This window comes from Callospermophilus lateralis, chromosome 4 (genome assembly GCF_048772815.1).
Source record: "Callospermophilus lateralis isolate mCalLat2 chromosome 4, mCalLat2.hap1, whole genome shotgun sequence".
Lineage (NCBI taxonomy): Eukaryota > Metazoa > Chordata > Mammalia > Rodentia > Sciuridae > Callospermophilus > Callospermophilus lateralis.
Window position 1 is genome coordinate 95,812,090 of NC_135308.1, and position 21,624 is coordinate 95,833,713.

General features: G+C 36.0%; 1 protein-coding gene and 1 non-coding gene across 2 annotated transcripts in view; one reads left to right on the forward strand and one right to left on the reverse strand.

Annotated features, from left to right (window-relative positions):
* Positions 1-2,274: 2,274 nt before the first annotated feature.
* The window catches only part of Ovch1 (ovochymase 1), a 49,288-nt gene continuing 29,938 nt past the window's right edge, over positions 2,275-21,624 (reverse strand). Inside the window, 5 exon segments of the mRNA XM_076855351.1 lie at positions 2,275-2,316; positions 2,877-3,032; positions 8,415-8,569; positions 11,101-11,296; positions 11,725-11,797. Coding sequence (XP_076711466.1) covers positions 2,275-2,316; positions 2,877-3,032; positions 8,415-8,569; positions 11,101-11,296; positions 11,725-11,797 — 622 coding nt within the window.
* Positions 13,956-14,060, forward strand: LOC143398793 (U6 spliceosomal RNA). The gene has a single exon (XR_013091376.1). It is a non-coding gene; the product is annotated as a U6 spliceosomal RNA (small nuclear RNA).

The window sequence follows — 21,624 nt, forward strand, 5'->3', positions numbered from 1 at the left end:
ATTCATCCCAATGGTCAGCCTCTAGAGACTTGGTCAATAGCAATAACTCCAAGCCTTCCACAAGTGTGTTCAGGCTCTTGCCCCTGTTGACCTACCTGAAAGGCTATAACAAGATGACAGAGAAGCACCCCACTCAGATGCGGAGATGGGTGGTGTGGCTGAAGACAAGGAGGATGAAAACGAGGAAAATGAGAAGGATGAGGAGGACGAGCTTGATGAAGATGAAAATGTAGAAGGGGAAGATAATAAAGGTGAAGTCAGTGGGGAGGAAGAATTTAGGCATGAGGAGCAGTAGATAAAGATGAAGATGAGGATGAAGAGGAAGAAAGTGAGAAAGGTGAAAAGAGAAAGAAACAGATGATGAAGGAGAATATGATTAAGACCCCAGATAAACTGCAAAATCAGAACTGTTCAGTATAGATTCGACTGCATATGGATTTGATAGATATTTTAAAAAATGGTAGCTGTGATACAAACCCCTGGACACCCACCCATCCAAAGAGCCAAAGAAGTTCCTGTGACATTCTGCCTTCCTCCTTTTAGTGCCTCTTGGTAATCCAAGCTTAAGGACTTTGCCCCAACAAAATTGTAAGCATGGTTAGGGTTTTTTGGGGGGTAAGACTTACTGTAGCATGGATAGCTGTGATTGACGAGTCAACCATCCGTGGCTACCAATTATACCAAAATTGTAACAGCATTTTTACTTTCTGTACAACAAACATGCATTGTAAATAAAATCTTAACATTTTGGGTCAAAAAATAAGTTTTAAAAAAGTATCACTCTCTTGAACCAAAATCTTTCATCTTTTCAGCTCCCCCCCAACACTCTACCTTTGAGATTTGTAATTTATCTCTTGTTTATCCAAAACCCATCTCTCATCCATATTTCATTCTTTACCTATCTTAAATTTCAGAGCTGAGGTTGTGGCTCAGTGATAGAGCATTTGCCTAGTACATGTGAGGCACTGGGTTCGATCCTCAGTGCCACATAAAAATAAATAAAGATATTGTGTCCGTCTACAACTAAAAATACTTTTTAAAAATTTCAATGATCATTTTAATCACTTCTTCACACACTTTACATTCTCATATACTTGGGGAAGCTTCATTATGATATAATCTCCACCCACTCTGAGTCTACCTCAGTGTCTTCAGAGGAAAACATACATCCAGAGTAACTGGGAAGTCTCTCCCTAAATTCATGATCATTCACCTTGGGGAAGGTCATGCTGCTCAGCAACCCTACCACGCCTTTCTAGCCCAAACACTATCATTTTTCTAAAGAAAAATTTCATACTTGCTGTTTTCTCTTAAAATTAATCAAACCCTCTTACATACATCCTTCTATCATCTGCTGAGAAAATAGAAGCAATCAGAAAAGAATTTCTGCAAGCACCCATACACCAGCACACCTGCATCACTGCCTAAATATTCGGCCTTTTATCCAACAACTCTGTATGAACTTTGCTTCTATCCAATACTACCCTTCCTTTTAAGCAGTAAGTCCCAGCCCCTTTCTTCTACTCAAGGCAGCACTCTAACAATTCTACCTTCTCTGTCTTGCATCCTCTTCAATTTCTTCCAACTCCTACTAGTTGTCATCTTGGGAGGAGTGCATGTGGAGGTCAGGCAGAGGTGGTGAAAAAGACTATGGTATCCCAGAACTTTCATGCAAGTCTGTTACAGACTTCTAATTCTCTGATTACTGTTAACTTGATTAAAACAAAAAATCCTAGTAGCAAACATACAATGGCAATTGTAGGAGAATTAAGAGTATTATCATCATCATCATCATTTTTATTTGCAGTGCTCAGATCAAACCCAGGGCCTCACACACAGTAGGCAAGTACTCCACCACTGAGCCATATATCCAGCCCAAGAGAGTTTCTGATGCCAATTTTGTTAATCTTATACACAGTCTTTACCAAGAAAGATATCTGGAAGTCTAAGGACCTTTAAACGGTAGGAGTAAATGTCTCAGAGTTTAAAATAATCCTATGCAATTCCCCCAAATTCAAGCACTTATTCACAACTACAAGATTTATCACCTGCAACCACTATAAAGTGGGATGGAAAACATCCCCAAACAATGTGGCTCCTACCAACTAGAAAGAAACTACAGAGTTTGTGGCATTCCAAAGAAAATTAGTGAATCCAGGTTTACAATGCTTTTTGCTCAATTCTTTCTGGATGTATTAATGAGATAATGTATACACACATTACCTGGCCCAGAGGCACTGTCTGTTGGAAGTGTGGATGTTGGCAATTGTTTTCTTAAGGTTTTGCTTTTATTTTTTGTTTGAAGTGAAGTAATACCTGTATTTGGGGATAATACATTAAAAATAAAGATGAAAGCCTAAGGACAAAATGTACTCAGTCCCAAAGCAGCTACTATTAAAAGAAAATGTAAATCTAGAATTAAAGCAGCCTTAGGAAAAGTCAGTTTTACTCAATTTTGACAAAGGGGGAAGTTATTCTTATAGAATCTTGCATTTTAATATGTTTAGAAACTAAATGAAATATGATTCTTTTCTCTAATACTCATTTATATCATACTTGACAATCCTAAACCTACCCTAAAGAAAGAGGCTAGAACTCCAGTGGCACAATGGGTTAGCACTCGGTACTTATAAGAAAGAGGCATTGTTTTATAATATATAAGAGGGGTTGGAGGGGAAGGGAGAGGGCATAGGGTAATTAATGATGGTGAAATGTGATGATTATTACTATGCAAAGTACATGTACGAAGACACAAATTGGTGTGAATATACTATGTATACAACCAGAGATATAAAAAATTGTGCTCTTTCAATATAATAAGAATTGTAATGTATTCTAATGTCATATATAAATTAAAAATTACATAAAAAACTTACCCTTATTTTGGATTGGATCCAGTCCAAGAAGACCCTTACCCTGGCAAATACACCTGGCTTCCATGGCTGGATGCAGCCAGCTCCCCAACTGACGATGCCATAGAGGACAAAGGGACTATTTTCATGTCTACATACTAATGGCCCACCAGAGTCTCCCTGGAATAAGAAAAAATATTCTAGAAAACCACTTTATTCTGAAGTTCCTGCTTTCACATTTTAGAACAGGAATGACCAATAATTGTTCGTAATGTATTTGATTTTTTAAAATGACTTGCTCCTTTTCAATTTTTATGCCTTAATTGTATATTTGCATTTTTCCCATTTTAAAAGGGAACAGATAAAAAAATCAATGGAATATTAATATTAATCAGCAATCAATAATGAAATTATGGCATTTATTGGCAAATGGATGAAACTGGAGAATATCATGCTAAGTGAAATAAGCCAATCCCTAAAAACCAAAAGCCAAATGTTTTCTGTGATATGTGGATATTAATTCACATAAGCATGGGTTAGGGAAGAAGAGAAGTACTTTGGATTAGACAAAGGTGAATGGGAATAGGAAAGATAGTAGAATGAATCAGGCATTACTATCTATGTGCATATATGATTACACATCAATGTAATTCTACATCATGTACAACCCAAAGAATGAGAAATTGAAAATTTTTTAAAAATAATTTGATTCCAGGGTCAAGACAAAGCCTAATTCAAAAAGTTAGAAAACACAATTTCTAAATCTTCCCAGTCCCCTCAGCAGGGCCTTCTATAAATGACATCACCAGTTAGTCAAACCACAATATTCAAGACGTCAAGCTATATCTTTATAAAATCAAAATTTAATCAGCAAACTTTACAGTGGTTCAAACCTATCCAATGTATGTACCTTTAAGGCAATTGGATTAGGATCATTGGGTGGCAACCTACGTAAGTAGTGTTTCCCTATCACTGGTCTCTATTCACACAATCTGTTCAGATGAATCAAAAATAATTATGACATATGCAAATACACTAGAAGATGTTGGTGATGAGGTAAAGAAGAAAGTGAAAAGACTGTCTCGTACTTATTAAGGTTATTCATGAGGCTGGGGTTGTGGCTCAGTGGTACAACACTTGGCTAGTATGTGTGAGGTACTGGGTTTGATCCTCAGCAACACATAAAAATAAAGGTATTGTGTTCATTTACAACTAAAAAAATTAAAAAATATGCATTCATACTAATCCCAGTATCATAATTTTATTTTGGTTTACCTCCAAATTCTCAATTCATGCAATTTCAAACATCCTAAGGTCTGAACTAATTAAACTTACTAGTGTATCAGATGTGAAAACTTACTTACAGGAATACGAGATCTATGCCAATTCACACACATAGGCACTGGCGGCAATAGAATCTGAGCCCACGTCACCTATCAGAGCCCAGTGCTCCTTATTTTCTACCATGTTGATAAATAATCATTAATGGAGATATCATAGATAGCTCTAGTGTCTAGTTTTATAATCAAGGAGACACAAGAAAATTTAACTTTTTTTCTTATTTACTGTTAAATATTGCTACTTTGGTCTTAGGATTAGAGCGAACACATCTCAAAAGAGAAATCTGCATCAAAAACTCAGATGGAAGAGTCAATCTTCCCCAAATATTTGCTTTGTTTAAATTAAATAAGCAAAATGAAGATTTGGAAGAAACAGTGGTATTATTAATGGCACCAAGTATGTATATCACACATATTCATCTATTAATTAGCACCAACATACGTGTCTTTCCTGGTTCAATGTGACAATAGCAGTGCCCAACACAGGTACTTGTTTATGAGCACTTCTGTTTATATCATGTGCTCCAGTGAGGGTAGGCATTAAGTCTTATTCATCTTTGTATTCCAGGGGATCTTGTATAGTGCCTGTCTCATAATAAATGTTTTCTTTTTTTCTTGAGAGAGAGAGAGAGAGAGAGAATTTTTAATATTTATTTTTCAGTTTTCGACAGATACAACATCTTTGTTTGTATGTGGTGCTGAGGATCGAACCTGGGCCTCACGCATGCCAGGAGAGCGCGATACCGCTTGAGCCACATCCCCAGCCCCAATAAATGTTTTCTTATGATGAAGTTCTATTAGATGCATCAAAAACAAGATTTTATTTTAACACATTTTTTTTCATATTTTTAGTCAGTCCTTTTTCAGAAAAGGGACTGGATCAAATATATTTAGTGCCAAACTGAATCTTGCATTAAATTGAATTTGAGCTGAAGGTACATATTTGAGATCTGTTTATTTTATGTGAAAAAATTCCCAGAAGGAAACTTCCCTAAATTAGAAATAAGGAGAGCCCCTAGTTTAATGTAGAACAATTAACATTTTCTTAGGGCTTAATTTTTTTCATAAAGTAAAATTATACTTAGTACACCCTTCCAGTTTCAAAATGGTCTGATGTATCCAGTTAGGTGTTTTTTTTTTAATCATTCATTCTTCACCACTAATACTTTTAATTTTTCAGGCAGCTACAAACATTCCATGATATAGGGAACTTATCTAATTTATCTTTCATTGATAGTATCTATCATAAGGCCTAGCACATTCCATAAACAAGTGATAATTTTTATTTAAAAATTATTCAGTGCCTATAGTGAGCTAAGCATACTGAGCAAGACAGAATATGAACAAATAAGATGGCAATAGCAGCTATAAAGGAAATACTCAGAGTGAATGGTAGAGAATAAAGGTAGGTATATACGTATCCTTACATGTATATGTATGTATATGCATACATACAGGAAGGAACAAAATTTGAAAACATGGAGGAGGTGGGCACGGTGGAGCATACCTGTAATCCCTGTGACTCGGGAGGCTGAGGCAGGAGGATCACAAGTTCAAAGCCAGCCTCAGCAATTTAGTGAGGCCCTAAGCAACTTAGCAAGACCCTGTCTCTAAATGTGGCTCAGTGGTTAAGCCCTTCTGAGTTCAATCTCCAATTAAAAAAGAAAGGAAGAAAGAATAGAGGAATAAATAGCATTTTATGTAGAAGATAAGTCTAGATTAAGGCCCTGAGATAACCAAGACTTGGGAATTTGGGAGGTTAGAAGATAATCAGTGTGGCTTAAACTGTTATCAAGGAAAAATATGAAATAAACTTAGAAAGCAGGACATGTATTACTTTGTGAAGATACACATCTATTGCTTTATAGGTCAAAACAACTTGAAATAAAAATTTTGAAATCCAGTGAGCAAAGAACAGGATTCTGCATTGCATATCTGAAAGCCCCAAGTCTCTATGTTCTGACATTGTTAGTTACCTTATTCACTCATCACCTGTTCCCTTCCTAAATGAGAAATTACATTAGTAGGATCATTACTTCTGAGCATACACAGGAGGGTAAAAATCAGTTTCATGATAGAAATATTAGAGTCCATTTGATCAAAGAGAGTTTCTAAAGTCACCCTTCAGTAGCCAAGTGTCTACTGTAAAGATAGCTGGCTATATTTAATAGAATCTCAACTCCTATTTTTCTTCCTTCATGTTGGCAGTAAATTTGGTCATGCTGCAGACTAAGTGACAGTTGAATGAAGCTTAAATAATAGGTGCCAAATAACATGATGATATTTGGGTCACCTGTGACATGGACCACTTGAAACCTATCTCATTTTTTTTTCTTTTTTGCTTTCTTGACACAAAATAAGCATGTCTCTTAATGTTAGATGCTGTCACATATGATAGACAATAAAGCCATTTGGGATTTCCTTGATTCAAACAGAAAGTCCATTCCTAAATATCTCAATACACCAAGGAGAAGAACGAACACATTAATTCAGAGTTCTTTTCTATTTTATTGTTTAAGGTGAACAGTTATGTGATATAGTGGGAGTACCCTTCCCAGGTTCCTCAGATCTCCCCACACAAGTCCTGGCTTTGTGCTGGAGGCCCTTTCCCACTCTCCACCCTCAACTCTCAGGCCACCCAGAAGTATGGGAAATGCTGAGGAATTAATAGTTTCCTTCCAGGCAGCCCTAAAACTGTGACTTTGGGGAAGTAGTATGCAAATTCTCCAGTTTCCTCATCCCTCAGATGAGATGAATATACCACGTATGGTCTACATCACTGCACAGTTTCCCTGCAGGATAAGGCTTAGTCCCTCCCTGTGTAAGCTGGTGTAAGTGCTCATCCTTGATTGGCTGCTTCCCTTCCTTGTACCTTCTCACTTTCTTCCCTGTGATGTCTACACTTCCTGAAATAGACCATTGCACTTGAATACTCATCTTAGGATCTGCTTCTGGGTATTGAAAATTAAGATAAGCAACACAAACAGAATTTAAATGGTGATGGACACCATGAGAGTACCTGTTAAGTGTGTGGGGGGGCGGTCCTTCCTTTTCTCTCCATATTTTCATATGGAAGGACTTCCACCTTGATGAATGCCCAGTAGCTTCTCCCCATAGAAGTGATATTCATTTGTTTATGATTTTCACTGATTGCTGGTGGTAGCAGTGGGGAGGGTTATAAAGAAGCAGAGAAGAACAGTTTCATTTTTTTCTTCCCTCTTTACCATAGACCAGTATGAGTGTTAAATCTGGAGAAATATCTGCCTACCCTACAGACACAAAATTTCCTTCAAGTGGGGCTACCCCCCAAATCCAGACTAGGGTTTAAAGGTGGGCATGCAGAGTATCAGCAACTCTTTCAAGGTGATGTATCTAAAGTCACATTTATTAGTTGACTTTATGAATATTGAAGCTGGTATTCTTCAAAGTATTCATCCATATGCTTCTTTTTTCTTAGCTGATCCTGAACTTGCCAGTGGCATGCATATATAGATCCGTATAGCTTGGTGCTTCTATAATCTCACTGAAAACAGACTTGGGATTTTTCACTGAATAGGAAAACCATTTTTACCATTAGGTTCTTATTTTCCTCTTAGTGATTATTTTAATCTACAATTAAAAATTTAGAGGGCTGGAGGGGAAGGGAGGGGGCTTGGGGTAATTAATGATGGTGGAATGTGATGATCATTATTATCCAAAGTACAGGTATGAAGACACAAATTGGTGTGAATATACTATTTATACAACCAGAGATACAAAAAATTGTGCTCTATATATGTAATACGAATTATAATGCATTCCACTGTCATTTATAAAAAATTAAAATATAGAAGATTAATAATAAAACAATAAAACTTTTAAAGGTCTAAGTAGGATATACTAATTTGAAACCTTATTCACTCATCACCTGTTCCCCAAACCCTAAATGTATACGCACACATTTCCCCCACTTTCAGGCCGGGTTAGTGGTCCTGCCATACTCTCCCTTCTCATGGGCTCCTATCTACCACTGGCCATTCTGGTTGTACGGCTGCTTTCTACCACTGACATTGCCCGCTGTTAGGATTAAGTAACAAATCTTCCTGCACCCCTTCTGGCCTTTGTGCAGGGATGTGGTAAGAAGTTGGATGCTTATGCCTTCAACAGTTTTCCTCCTGCCTAAGGAGACTCTGAGTGGGTGCCAAATTTTCTGTCTTCCCGTGCAAAGTCAGAATGCTCTCACCTGGCAGAAATCTTTCCTTCCAGATACAGCAGAGCCAGCACAGATCATCCTGTCTGTGATCCCTCCTGGATGAGCAGAATAGTAAACGCGTTCACAGACTGCTCTTTCTAACACAGGCACTTGAATCTGCTGTAAGCGACTGGCTAGGCCACCATCTGCCAAAGAAACAGATTCAGAAAGAGAGGGCTTGATGATGAAGTAAGCAGAAAGTGACGCCAAAGAAATATTAAGTTCAGACTTGCTCTGTACCTACATAACTGTAGCCTTTCTATTTTTCCTAAGCAGATAGAGAATATTGGGGGTGGGAGAATACAAGTGTTTCATGCAGCATGTCTTCATTTCCCCATGTGGCATCTTTGTAAAGGGGAGGCCACGGGGAGAATAACTTTTTGCCAGCTTACTTCCAGGTTAAGTTTTATCGTATCAAATAGTGCCGCATAAGAATTCAGAGGAACTGGGGATATAGTTCAGTGATACATTGTGTGCTAGCATGTGCAGGACCCTGGGTTCAATTCTTAACACCAAAAAAAAAAAAAAAAAAAAAAAAAATCAAAAAGAAAAACTCAAGAAGATGTGAATTGGTTCTATATATGATTTACGTAAATATATTTATAAATATAACTATATAAATATACACTTACAAGTATATGAACATATATGCTTATATGATTATCTAGGGAAATCAAAATCATATTCTTTTCCTCTACTATTGCTAAAGCCCAATCTCATCTTCAGTGTCAGATGGCACTAATGGTGAACTAATGAGAAGTTTCTTCTCAAACTTGGGCAAACCTATGTTAGTGTATTCTGTGTGACTTATTCTAGATTTATGGCTATTTTTAAAAGTTTAGTGCTATGTATCCTGTATCTTTTGAAGCAAAACAAAAATAATTTCACATTTATGTAAAACTTTATATTAAACTCCAACTCCATAATACAACAACATTGTGAGGTAGGTTAATCATACTGATCTCACTCATGTAAAACCCAACCTCTGAAAATGTGATCATGTAGCTTTTACAGAACAGAATTAGGACTCAAGCCTAGGTCCAACTGTAAATCTTATGTCCCTTTGAATGCACTAGTACTCCTTTTCAGGAACTATCCTCATCAGTGTGGCTGGCCATATTTCAAAATTAAGACTTCATTCCCTCCTTTTGGATGCAAAGAATGAATTATATTTTATAAGACTGAAACAATGGCTCATTCGTCCAGTGGTCATAGAATTGATAAAGTTTGAAATATGTTAGGTATGTTTATTTAAGGACTTTGAAGCCAGTCAACAGATATACACTGAAGCTTAGTATATGCCAGGTATACTTCTAGCCCCTGAGGAGAGAGTGGTGAATGACAGATCTGCTTCCAAGATGTATCTCTGATACTAACGGGTGAGTTGTAGAAAATGATTACAAAAATAATGCCAAGAATGTTCAAGTGCATTGAGATGATAAAACTAGGTAGCAAGGAAGGATGGAAGGGTGGTCTTGCTGCAGCAGTGTGGCCCAAGAAGGAGAGTGACATTTCATTTGAGAATGGAATGATGAAGAGCAACTCTGCAAAGACTGCGAGAGAGTGTTCCAAGTGGAGAGAAAGAAAGTGCAGATCTTTAGAAGTCAGGACAAGTTTGGCATTTAAGAAAGAAGGCCATGGTATCAGAAGGTTAACAAACAAGGGGACAAAAGGAGGAAATGGTGTTGGAGAGTTAAGTGGAGACCAAATCAGAGATTTCCAAACTAAGCTAGTGTTTAGATTTTTTTCTAAATATAATGAGAAGCCATTCAAGGACTGATTATAAGCTGAGCCATGCTGACCTTAAGTCCTAGCTTTGATATTTAATAGTCATGGGATCTTAGAAAATTACTTAAAACACAGGGCCACAATCTCATTTATAAAATGAGAATGATAAAATTTCCTATGATAGTTGTGAAGATTTTATGAAATGCATTTTGGCTATAGGTAACATAGTAAACTGTGAACAAGAATACTATTAGGAATCAAAGATAACTCCTCTTACTGCAAATGACACAAATGGAATGAAAATAAAATGATCTGATACAGTAAACGAAGCAGAAAGCAAACATCAACCTATTCAGAGCTTTCTGTGTTTACTATGGCTTTAAGAACCTTATAATCTAGCCTAAGGGTCAGCATACCCAACCAAGGATCAATTCTGGGTTATATACCACAGACCCTGGGCATATTTTATATAATCCATGAATTAAGAATATTTTTCACATTTTTAGATGATTGGAAAAAATCTAAAAAATACTCTTAATCATATATGCATACTATGTTTTAAATTTCATAAATGAAGTGCTGTTGGAACATGGCCATTCCTAATGTGGCATATATTGTCTTCAGCTGTTTAACTTTACACTGGTAGAATTGAGTAGTCCTGACAGAGACCATATGGCCTGCAGAGCCTAAAAGACTTATCATCTGGCCCTTTGCAGAGATCTGGCCCTTTGCAGAGGTCTGGCCCCTGATCTAATCTATTTAAATAACTCAGAAGGAAAAATTTAAGACTGCTCATTCTCTAATCACTTACTGAGCTATTACAAGTGAGTAAAACATTATTTCCTTTCAGAAGGAAGAGGGGCTAAAGCAAATACTGCTTGATATTTGCATAACATATTTTTAAAAATTACACTCTCATAAATAGTGCTGCTAGATGTTAAGTACCCACCTTCACTAGTGCTTCCCCATCCAGTCACAGTACAGATCTCAGAGGAAAACAGAGGTTCCATGCTATGTGGGAGACATACTGGTCTCACCACTGAGTTGTATTCCAGAGGAGAGCTCAATTGTATTAGAGCAATATCAGAGTCATAGGTTACTATATCAAAGTCTTCATGCACTATGATGTGTTTGGCCCTTCTCACCTGTATCAAGGGCGGGTAAGCAATTACAAGATAAGAAAATCAAAGAGTCAAGCTACTTCCTTCCTACTTCCTTCCAAATAAATCTTGAATCTCTTCATGTCTATACATCAGCAATGAAAATGATTTTGTACTAAGTCTAAAAGGGTAATCTTGGTTTATAATTTATGGGAGGCAATGAACCACATTCTGAGGATTGATGATCCTGGATAAACAAAACTATGCAGACCTGTGCACAATCAATCAACCTGGATCTGTGCTTCCTGACCTGCCTCACCCAATTCTCAAATTAAAATTTCACCTCAAAATGCACCTTTAAAAACAGGGGCATTAGAACATTCATAAATAATCATATTTTAGTTAAAGGTTTTTGATGGCACATGACATCCTTTAGAAGGCGAATGGAATGACCTTTAAAAAAAACTACCCACCTGCTCAGTTGATTCCTTTAGGGTTCTATCATGGTCCCCAGCAACAACAGTCCAAGAGCGTGGATTACCTTTTCTGGAGAAAGAGCAAAAATTAATGTGAAAACACACTTTTGTATTTTGTTCTAAACCCATTCAATCCTATCAACAGGCACTGCACATTTTAGCCAGGTAATACCCAACCCTCCCTAGGTGCTCAGTGTGGTCTCCCTGCCACGCAAACTACTCCACTACTCCTGATCTACCTGAGGTATTGCATATCTTGTCTCCTCCTTTTGTCCATAAAACTGGAGCCCTTATTAAATATCACCAAAGACTATTTTTAGTCTTAAGGAAAAATAAAAAAATTAAAATATTTTAATTTCACAACAATATTATCAGTTCCAAGATAGGCAAAACTCCCCTGTGGTGTCAGAAATCAGGGCACTGATTATTTCTAGGAGAGTGACTATAAAGAGGAGCAATAGGAGGACTGGTAGTGGTGGTGATATTTTGACTCCTGATCTGAGTGCTGGTAATATGGGCATCTACTTTGTGAAAGTTATTTTAACTGTAAACTTGAGGTTGGCACACTTTTTTGATAGATTTCGAAAAGACACAAACAATCTTCAACAACATCCATTAATTGGCCATATCAAGATCTCCAGCTGAAGAAATATCTGAGGAAAAAAATCCCTTCATTGACAGAAACATATTGTTGCTTGTGCTTGGAGATTAATTTTTCCATTGTTTCAAAACTGTCTTTAGGAAAAGTAAAGTCATTGAAATCAACTTTCAACACACTTTATTCAAAGGAGATATTTCTTAATATATGTAGGCATCTTCTCTCTAGTCATAACCATGCTCATTTTGATTCCCTGCGTGACGAGTTTGACTCAGTCATGTATTTCAAGATGCCTTTATTAAGGGAGCTGACTCCAATAAAGTGCTTGGCAAGTAACTTGCAGATGGTAATGCCTTCATAATGGAAGCCATTATCATCGTTATTATCTATCATTGCACTCTAATGGAAGGATTAAACTTTATTTTCAAAGTCACCCCTCTAAATTATTACTTGGTAGTGAAGAAACTTATTTTGCTTTTATTTCTTGTGGGTGTAGTGGGGTTTGCTGAGGATCAAATCCTGGGTCTTGCACATGCGAGGCATACACTATACCACTGAGCTACATCCCTATTCCAGAACTTAGTTCTTAAAGTTACTCCTGTAGTTTTTCATATAGGAGATAGTATTCACTTTACAGTAAAATAATTTTAAAACCATGGTACAGATGATAATGTAGACCTCAATTTCTAGTTAAATTTTATGTGCAGAGACAAATATCCTTGAGTTTTTGTAAAGAATACCATGTAAAAAGCATGTATCATAGCAATATACACATTCTTAGGCAACAAAGCCTGAAATTTTTCCAATAATGAGATAATAAATAGCTCAAGGATCAATTGATGAACTGCTCCATCCTCTTTTCACTTTTCTGTAATCCAGTTTCATCTCTTATGTCCTTAGGGTCTTATCCCCAACCCAACAATGGGACATGTGTCAATTGAAAAAAGAGCCATACTGAATCACAGAAAGTAAGTGGCTGAAGTTGAAAGAGTTTCTGATTTTAAAACAAAAAGATTCCAATACATAAGTGCAAAGTGAATTTAGTCCCTACAATATATTAAGAGACCCACATGGGCAAAAAAGACTCATGTGGAGTTAGCAAGATGAGAACATGAGTTTTCCCAAATCGTGGAATAATATAATTGGTGAGATTGTTAGAAATACATATTTTCAGGCTCCACATAAGACTTAATCAGAAAATCTTCCAGGTGATTTTGGTGTATGCTCAAGTTTGAGAACTAATTCTAACAGTAGCCAATGGCTGGGAAGCTACATAGGCAATGGTTCAATGTTGCTGTCAGTTCTCAATGTCTTTGGGGTACTACTCGACAATGTCAGCTAGCCTGGTGCCAGGCAACTGTCAGTAAAATTGTCGTCTACATCACTCTTGGATTTTGCCTATCTCCCCAACTGCCTTCTCTCTTTTGGCAAACTTCCCTTTTCATTGGATTTGGATACTTAGATGCCCTTGATTAAGATGAGTTAGAGAAATCCATGAAGGAATCAGCTGACAAGTTTCCACAGAGGCAGGGTATGAGTATGATTTATCACTTTGCTATACCAGAATATTAAGACACTTTTGATGTAAAAATCCATATATTTCAAAGATCAGTTTTAAAAAGACATTTTCATGCTGTCTTTGGCAGCACATGTACTAAAATTGGAATGACAGAGAAGATTAGCACGGCCCCTGCACAAGGATGACACGCAAATTTGTGAAGTGTTCCATACTTTTCATTTAGTTCCTCAAGTAGACAAGACCAGAAAAGAATCTCTCCATGACACATTATGATCAAAATGCCAAAAATTCATATCAAGGAAAAAAATTTAATAGCTATGAGAGAGAAGTGCCAGGTTGTATTCAGGGGAATACCAATCAGAATAACAGCACATTTCTCAACAGAAATCCTGAAGTTCAAGAGGGACTGGAGTGACATACTTCAATCCCTGAAAGAAAATAACTGCCAAACAAGATCCTTTGAAATTGGTGAGAAAATGAAAACCTTCCAAGATAAGCATAAACTAAAGGAATGCATAACTACTAAGTCAGCATTGCGGAGTATACATAAAGGAATCCTACATGTAAAAGAAAATAAAAAACAACAAATAGAGTTCAGGAAAGAATAAATCCTATTAGAAGTGTGGATAAGCAAGTGATAACTAGGATCAAACATTAGAAATAGATCAAAACATCAAGAAGTAATAAATATCTCTCTATAATTACACTAAATGTAAATGGTCTGAGTTCTCCAATTAAAAGATAGACAGAATGGATTAAAAATAAGACCCAGCTATATGTTGCCTATAAGAAACACATCTCAGAAGCAAAGATATTATATGCTAAAAGTGAAAGGATGGAAATCATATTACATACAACTGAAGCTCAAAAGCAAGCATGAGTAGCACTCTTTTTTTATTATTGGTTGTTCAAAACATTACAAAGCTCTTGACATATCATAGAGTAGCACTCTTATCCAACAAACAAACTTCAAGCCAAAATTAGATGAAACAAAGAAAGTCACTACATACTGAAGAGAATAAAAAAAGATAAAATGGTATTTAATATTTATACTCCTAAATATCTGTGCATCTAACTACATGAAAACAAATACTGTTTAACATAAAAGCTCATATAAATTCCAATACAATACTATTAGGTGATTTCAATATACTTCTCTTACCAATAGATTACTATTTTGTCTGAATCACCTAAGATACTATAGAATTAAAATATACTATAGGTGACTTAACAGACATCTACAGAATGAACACACTTTTCATCTGCTCATGAAATTCTCTCCAAAAAGATCATATTTTATATCATGAAGAAAATCTTAGCAAGTATGAAAAAATTTATAATTCCTTGCATCTTATAAGATCATAATGGAATGAAATTAAAAATTAACAGCAATTAAAAAACTATGTAAACACATGGAAATGGAACAATATACTTTTGAATGAATATGTCAAAGAAATCAGGGAGAATTTAAAAATTTGCTCACCCAAGAACAGAAACACAACATACCAGAATCTCTGACACAGTGAGGCAGTTCTAAGAGGAAAATTTACAGGTATGAATGCCCACATGAAAAAAAAAGTCAAAAATATCCCAAATAAATAACCTAATAATGCATCTCAAGTTGTTGAAAAATAATAAACCAATCCCAAACCAGTAAAAGAATGAATAAAGATCAAAGCTGAAATTAATGAAATAGCAAATAAAAAATAAAAAGGAACAATGAAGAGTTGTTTCTTTAAAAAGATAAACCTTTAGCCAAACTATCAATCTCCTTTATCAAAGGAAAGACCCAAATTAATACAATTGGACATATAAAAAGGGAATATTACCACAGACATCACTGAAATACAGGGGAATAGTAGGGACTATTTTGAAAACATTCCAATAAATTGGAAAATCTAGAATCAAATTATTCCATGAAATAGAAAGGGAACTCTTCCAAATTTATTCTATGAAGCCAATATCACTTCAATATCAAAACTAAATAAGGATTCCTCAAGAATCCTTAAGTGTTACGATAAGTGGCACAAAATCCAAAAGAGACATATCTCTGAGTTCAAACAAAGGTTTATTGACAGAGAATATCTGCCAGGCTGCCCTTTTGCAAGGCACAGCAGGTTTCTGGAAAAACTTCTTAACTATATAGTCAAATATAATGGAGTAGTTTAACAATAACCCGTCTGGTCCTGTGATTGTTACTTGATGTCTTGGCTGTGGTTTCTGTTGTTGGGGACTCTTTCTGGGTGGGCCTTACCGGAAGGTCATGCCTAGGTGGGCAGGTGCTGACTTTCAAAATGGAGTTTCTTTGGCCTAGGGACCTAACAGAAAGAAAACTACAAACCTACACCCTTGATGTAACAATGATGCAAAAGTCCTTAATAACATTATCAAATTCAACTCAACAACACATTTCAAAGATTATACATCATGATCAAGCTGCTTTCATTCCAGAGTTGCAAGGATGGTTTGATGTATGCAAATAAATATCCTACATAATTAGGACCAAGAACAAAAGTCACATGATGATTTTAATGCAGAAAAATCCTTCCACAAAACTCAACATCCAATTGTGTTAAAAACACTGAAGAAACTAAGGATAGAAAGAACTTACTTTAGCATGATAAAGGCTATATATGACAAACCCAAAGCCAATATCATACTGAATGCGGAAAAACTGAAAACATTTCCTTTAAAGTCAGGAACAAGATATGGATGTCCACTCTCACTACTGCTATTCAAAATAGTGCCTGAATTTTAGCCACAGCAACTAGACAAGAGAAAGAGATAAAAAGTATACAAATAAGAGATGTGCTAGCATGGGACCCAGGCTCACAGTAGGCCCAGGTCCAACACTCCACCTGCAGACACCCATCAGGGCCTAGCCTCCAGCACAGGACCACCCCTTCTGACCAACAGACTAATGCAGGAGGTCAGGCCCAGCCCAGATCCGCCCATACCGACTTATGGGACCAAGATTCAGGGTAGGTTCCAATTTGCACCCTACCCCAACCTGGGAGCCTAAGCCTAACCCACTTCCATCTTGGGACACTGCAGTCATTGCCATAGCCTTCCCCAGACAGTAGCCCCTAGCTTTTTGACAACAGACAGGGCCTAGAAGCAGCTGCATTTCAGAGCAAGCATCCCAAAGAGAGTGTGAGGCCCACCCTTTCAATCCCATCTCTATAAGACATTGCATCCATCTTGGGGTACCTTAACTACTATCTCAAGTTACCTTGCCTATTGCCACACCTCCTTATTAGTAGCAGTAGCATACATTGAGGGACACCATCAGGGGCTAGAAGCCCAATGTCAAGATGAAGTACAGATAATCTGCATGGGTACTACAAGAATATAGGGTGGAAACTGTAATATCTTAGACTCACACTACGAGAAAGGAAGACACATAGACAGCATGAAAAAATAAGGGAGGAAAGTGCCCCCAAAAAACCAGGTTCATAATTAAAATGATCTGTGAATTAAAGAATGACCTAAATGAGCAAATACAGGCAAAAAATGATGACTCCAACAAAGAGGTAAGAGAGCAAATACAGGTAGCAAAAGATTACTTCAAGAAAGAGATACAGTGTCTGAAAAAAAAAAACAGTCAGAAATCCTTGAAATGAAGGTTACAATAAACCAAATAAAACACTCAATACAAAGCATAACCAACAGACTATATCATTTGGAAAAAAGAATGTCAGATAATGAAGACAAAGTTTACAATCTGGAAAATAAAGTTGATCACATAGTGAAGATAGTAAGAAACCAGGAGAAGAATATCCAAGAATTATGGCATAGCAACAAAAGACCAAATCTAGGAGTTATTGGGATAAAGGAAGGCATAGGGTTTCAAATTAAAGGAATACACAATCTCTCCAATGAGATATTATCAGAAAATTTCTCAAGCATAAAGAATAAATTGGAAAACAAATACAAGAGGCTTACAGGACAACAAATATACAAAATTACAACAGATCTACACCAAGTCACATTATAACAAAAATGCCTAGTATACAGAATAAGGATAGAATCTTAAAAGCCACAAGAGAGATGAATCAGATCACATTTTGGGGAAACCACTTCGTATCCCAGCAGATTTTTCAACCCAGACCCTCAAAGCCAAGAGATTATCATGGAAAACCATATATTAAGCTCTAAAAGAAAATGGATGCCAACCAAGAATTTTATATCCAGCAAAATTAAGCTTTAAATTTGATGATAAAATAAAAACCTTCTGTGATAAACAAAAGTTAAAAGAATATACAACTAGAAAGACTACACTACAGAACATCCTCGAAGAGGAAATGAAAATATTCTACAAAAAGGAAATGAAAAACAATGATGAAAATCAGCAGAGAGAGGTATTACACTAAAGGAAAATCTAATCAGAGGAGAAACCAAGTCACGATAAATATCAAAAATAAACAAAAATGGCTGGAAATACAAATCATGTCTCAATAATAAACCTGAATGTTAATGGCCTAAACTCACCAATCAAAAGACATAGGCTAGCACACTGGATTAAAAACAAAACAAAACAAAAAAAGACCCAACAATATGCTGCCTCCAAGAGACTCATCTCATAGGAAAAGACATCCACAGACTGAAGGTGAAGGGTTGGGAAAAATCATACCACTCACATGGACTGTGGAAGCAAGCAGGAGTTTCCATCCTCGTATCAAATAAAGTAGACTTCAAGCTAAAGTCAATCAAAAGGGATAAAGAAGGACACTACATACCGCACAAGGAAACCAAATACCAACAAGACTTAACAATTATAAATATATATGCCCCAAACAATGGAGTGTCTATGTTCATCAAACAAACTCTAAGTTTAAGAGTCAAACAGACCACAACACAATAATTTTGGGTGACTTTAACACACCTCTTTCATCACTAGATAGATCTTCCAAACAAAAGCTGAACAAAGAAATTATAGAACTCACTAATACAATCAATAACTTAGACTTAACTGACATATAGAATATTTATTCCTTCAATGAGAGAATACACTTTCTTCTCAGCAGCACATGGATCCTTCTCTAAAATAGACCATATATTATGCCACAAAGCAACTCAACAAATATAAAAAAGTAGAGATACTACCCTGCATCCTATCAGATCATAATGGAATGGAATTAGAAATCAATAATAAAATAAGAAATAAAATCCAACACCTGGAGACTAAATAATATGTTACTGAATGAACAATGGTTTGCAGAAGACATCAAGGAAGAGATTAAAAAAAATTTAGAGGTAAATGAGAACACAGATACAACATATTGAAATCTCTGGGACACTATGAAAGCAGTTCTAAGAGGAAAGTTCATTGCATGGAGCTCATTCCTTAAAAGAAGAAAAAGTCAACAAATAAGTGACTTAACACTACATCTCAAGGCCATAGAAAAAGAATATATGTGTATTAAGAATTGTAGGGTCTGGGGATGTGGCTCAAGCGGTAGCTCGCTTGCCTGGCATGCGTGGGGGCACTGGGTTCAATCCTTAGCACCACATAAAAATAAAATAAATATGTTATGTCAACCAAAACTAAAAAATAAATATTAAAAAAAAGAATTGTAATGCAAAGATTCCTGAGCTGCTTTCCTCCACCACGTTCTTCCACGATGATGTTCTGCTTCACCTTGAGTTCTGAGAAATAGAGCCGACTGTCTATGGACTGAGATCTCTGAAACTATGAGCCCCCAAATAAACTTTTCCTCTGCTTAAAAAAAAAAAGAATTGTAATACAAAAGAGAGAGAGAGAGAGAGAGAGAGAGAGAGAGCATGTATAATGGCATAATAATGGTGTGAACATACTTTATATACAGAGTTACAAAAATTGAGCTGTAAATGGGTAATAATGAGTGTAATGCTTTCCACTATTGTCATGTTTGTAAAAAATAAACAAATAAACAAAAAAAGAACAAATCAACACCAAAAGCAGAAGACAAGAAATAATTAAAATCAGAGTTGAAATCAAGGAAATTAAAACAAAAGAAACAATTGAAAAAATTGACAGAAAGAGTTGGTTCTTTGAAAAAATAAATAAAATTGACAGTCCCTTAGCCATGCTAACAAAGAGAAGGAGACAGCAAACTCAAATTACTAACACACATGATGAAAAAGGAAATATCATGACAGACACTACAGAAAAACAGAAGATAACTAGAAATTTGGAAAACTTGTTCTCCAATAAAATAGAAAATATCAAAGGCATTGACAGATTTCTAGAGTCATATAATTTGCCCACATTGAATTAGGATGATATGATTTAAACAGATCAATTTCAAGCGATGAAATAGAAGATGCCATCAGAAGTATACCAACCAAGGAAAGCCCAAGACCAGATGGATACAGAGCCGAGTTCTACAAGACCTTTAAAGAAGAACTAATACCAATACTCTTCAATTTATTTCAGGAAATAGAAAAAGACGCAGCACTTCCAAACTCATCCTATGAGGCCAATATCATCCCAATTCCAAAACCAGGCAAAGACACATCAAAAAAAAAAAAAAAGAAAGAAAGAAAGAAAGAAAACTTCAGACCAATATCTCTAAAACACATAGACACAAAAATTCTCAATAAAATTCCGGCAAATCAAATACAAAAACATATCAAAAAGATCGTGCGCTATGGTCAAGTGGGATTCATCCCAGGGATGCAAGGTTGGTTCAACATAGAGAAATCAATAAATGCAATTCATCACATCAAGAGAATTAAAGATAAGAATAATATGATCATCTCAATAGATGCAGAAAAAAGCATTTGACAAAATACAGCACCCCTTATGTTCAAAACACTAGAAAAATTAGGGACAACAGGAACATATCTTAACATCATAAAGGCTATCTATGTTAAGCCCCAGGCCAACATTCACCACTTCTGTTTAACATAGTTCTTGAAACACTGGCCAGAGCAATTAGACAGATGAAATAAATTAAAGGGATACACATAGAAAAACAAGAACTCAAATTGGCACTATTTGCTGATCATATGATTCTATACTTGGAAGACCTAAAAGTTCCACCAGAAAACTCCTAGAAATAGTAAATGAATTCCGCAAAGTATCAGGATATAAAATCAACATCCATAAATCAAAGGCATTTCTGTATATGAGTGACAAATCCTCAGAAAGGGAAATGAGGAAAACTACCCCATTTACAATAGCCTCAAAAAAAAAATACTTGGGAATCAACTTAACCAAGGAGGTGAAAGATCTATATAATGAAAATTACAGAACCCTAAAGAAAGAAATCAAAGAGGATCTTAGAAAATGGAAAAATCAACCTTGCTCTTGGATAGGCAGAATTAATATTATCAAAATGACAATATTACCAAAAGCATATACAGATTTAATGCAATTCTGATCAAAATTCCAAAATTCCATTGACATTCCTCATAGAAATAGAAACAGCAATCATGAATCATCTGGAAAAATAAGAGACCCAGAATAGCTAAAGCAATCCTTAGCAGGAAGAGTGAAGCAGGTGACATCACTATACCAAACCTTAAACTATACTACAGAGCAATAGTAACAAAAAAAAAAAAAAAAAGGTATTCGCACCAAAACAGACTGGTAGACTAATGGTACAGAACAGAGGACACAGAGACTAACCCACAAAACTACAATTATCTTATATTAGACAAAAGTGCCAAGAACATACTTTGGAGGAAAGATAGCCTCTTCAACAAATGGTGCTGGGAAAACTAGAAGTCCATATGCAACAAAATGAAATTAAACCCCTATCTCTCATGATGTACAAACCTCAACTCAAAATGA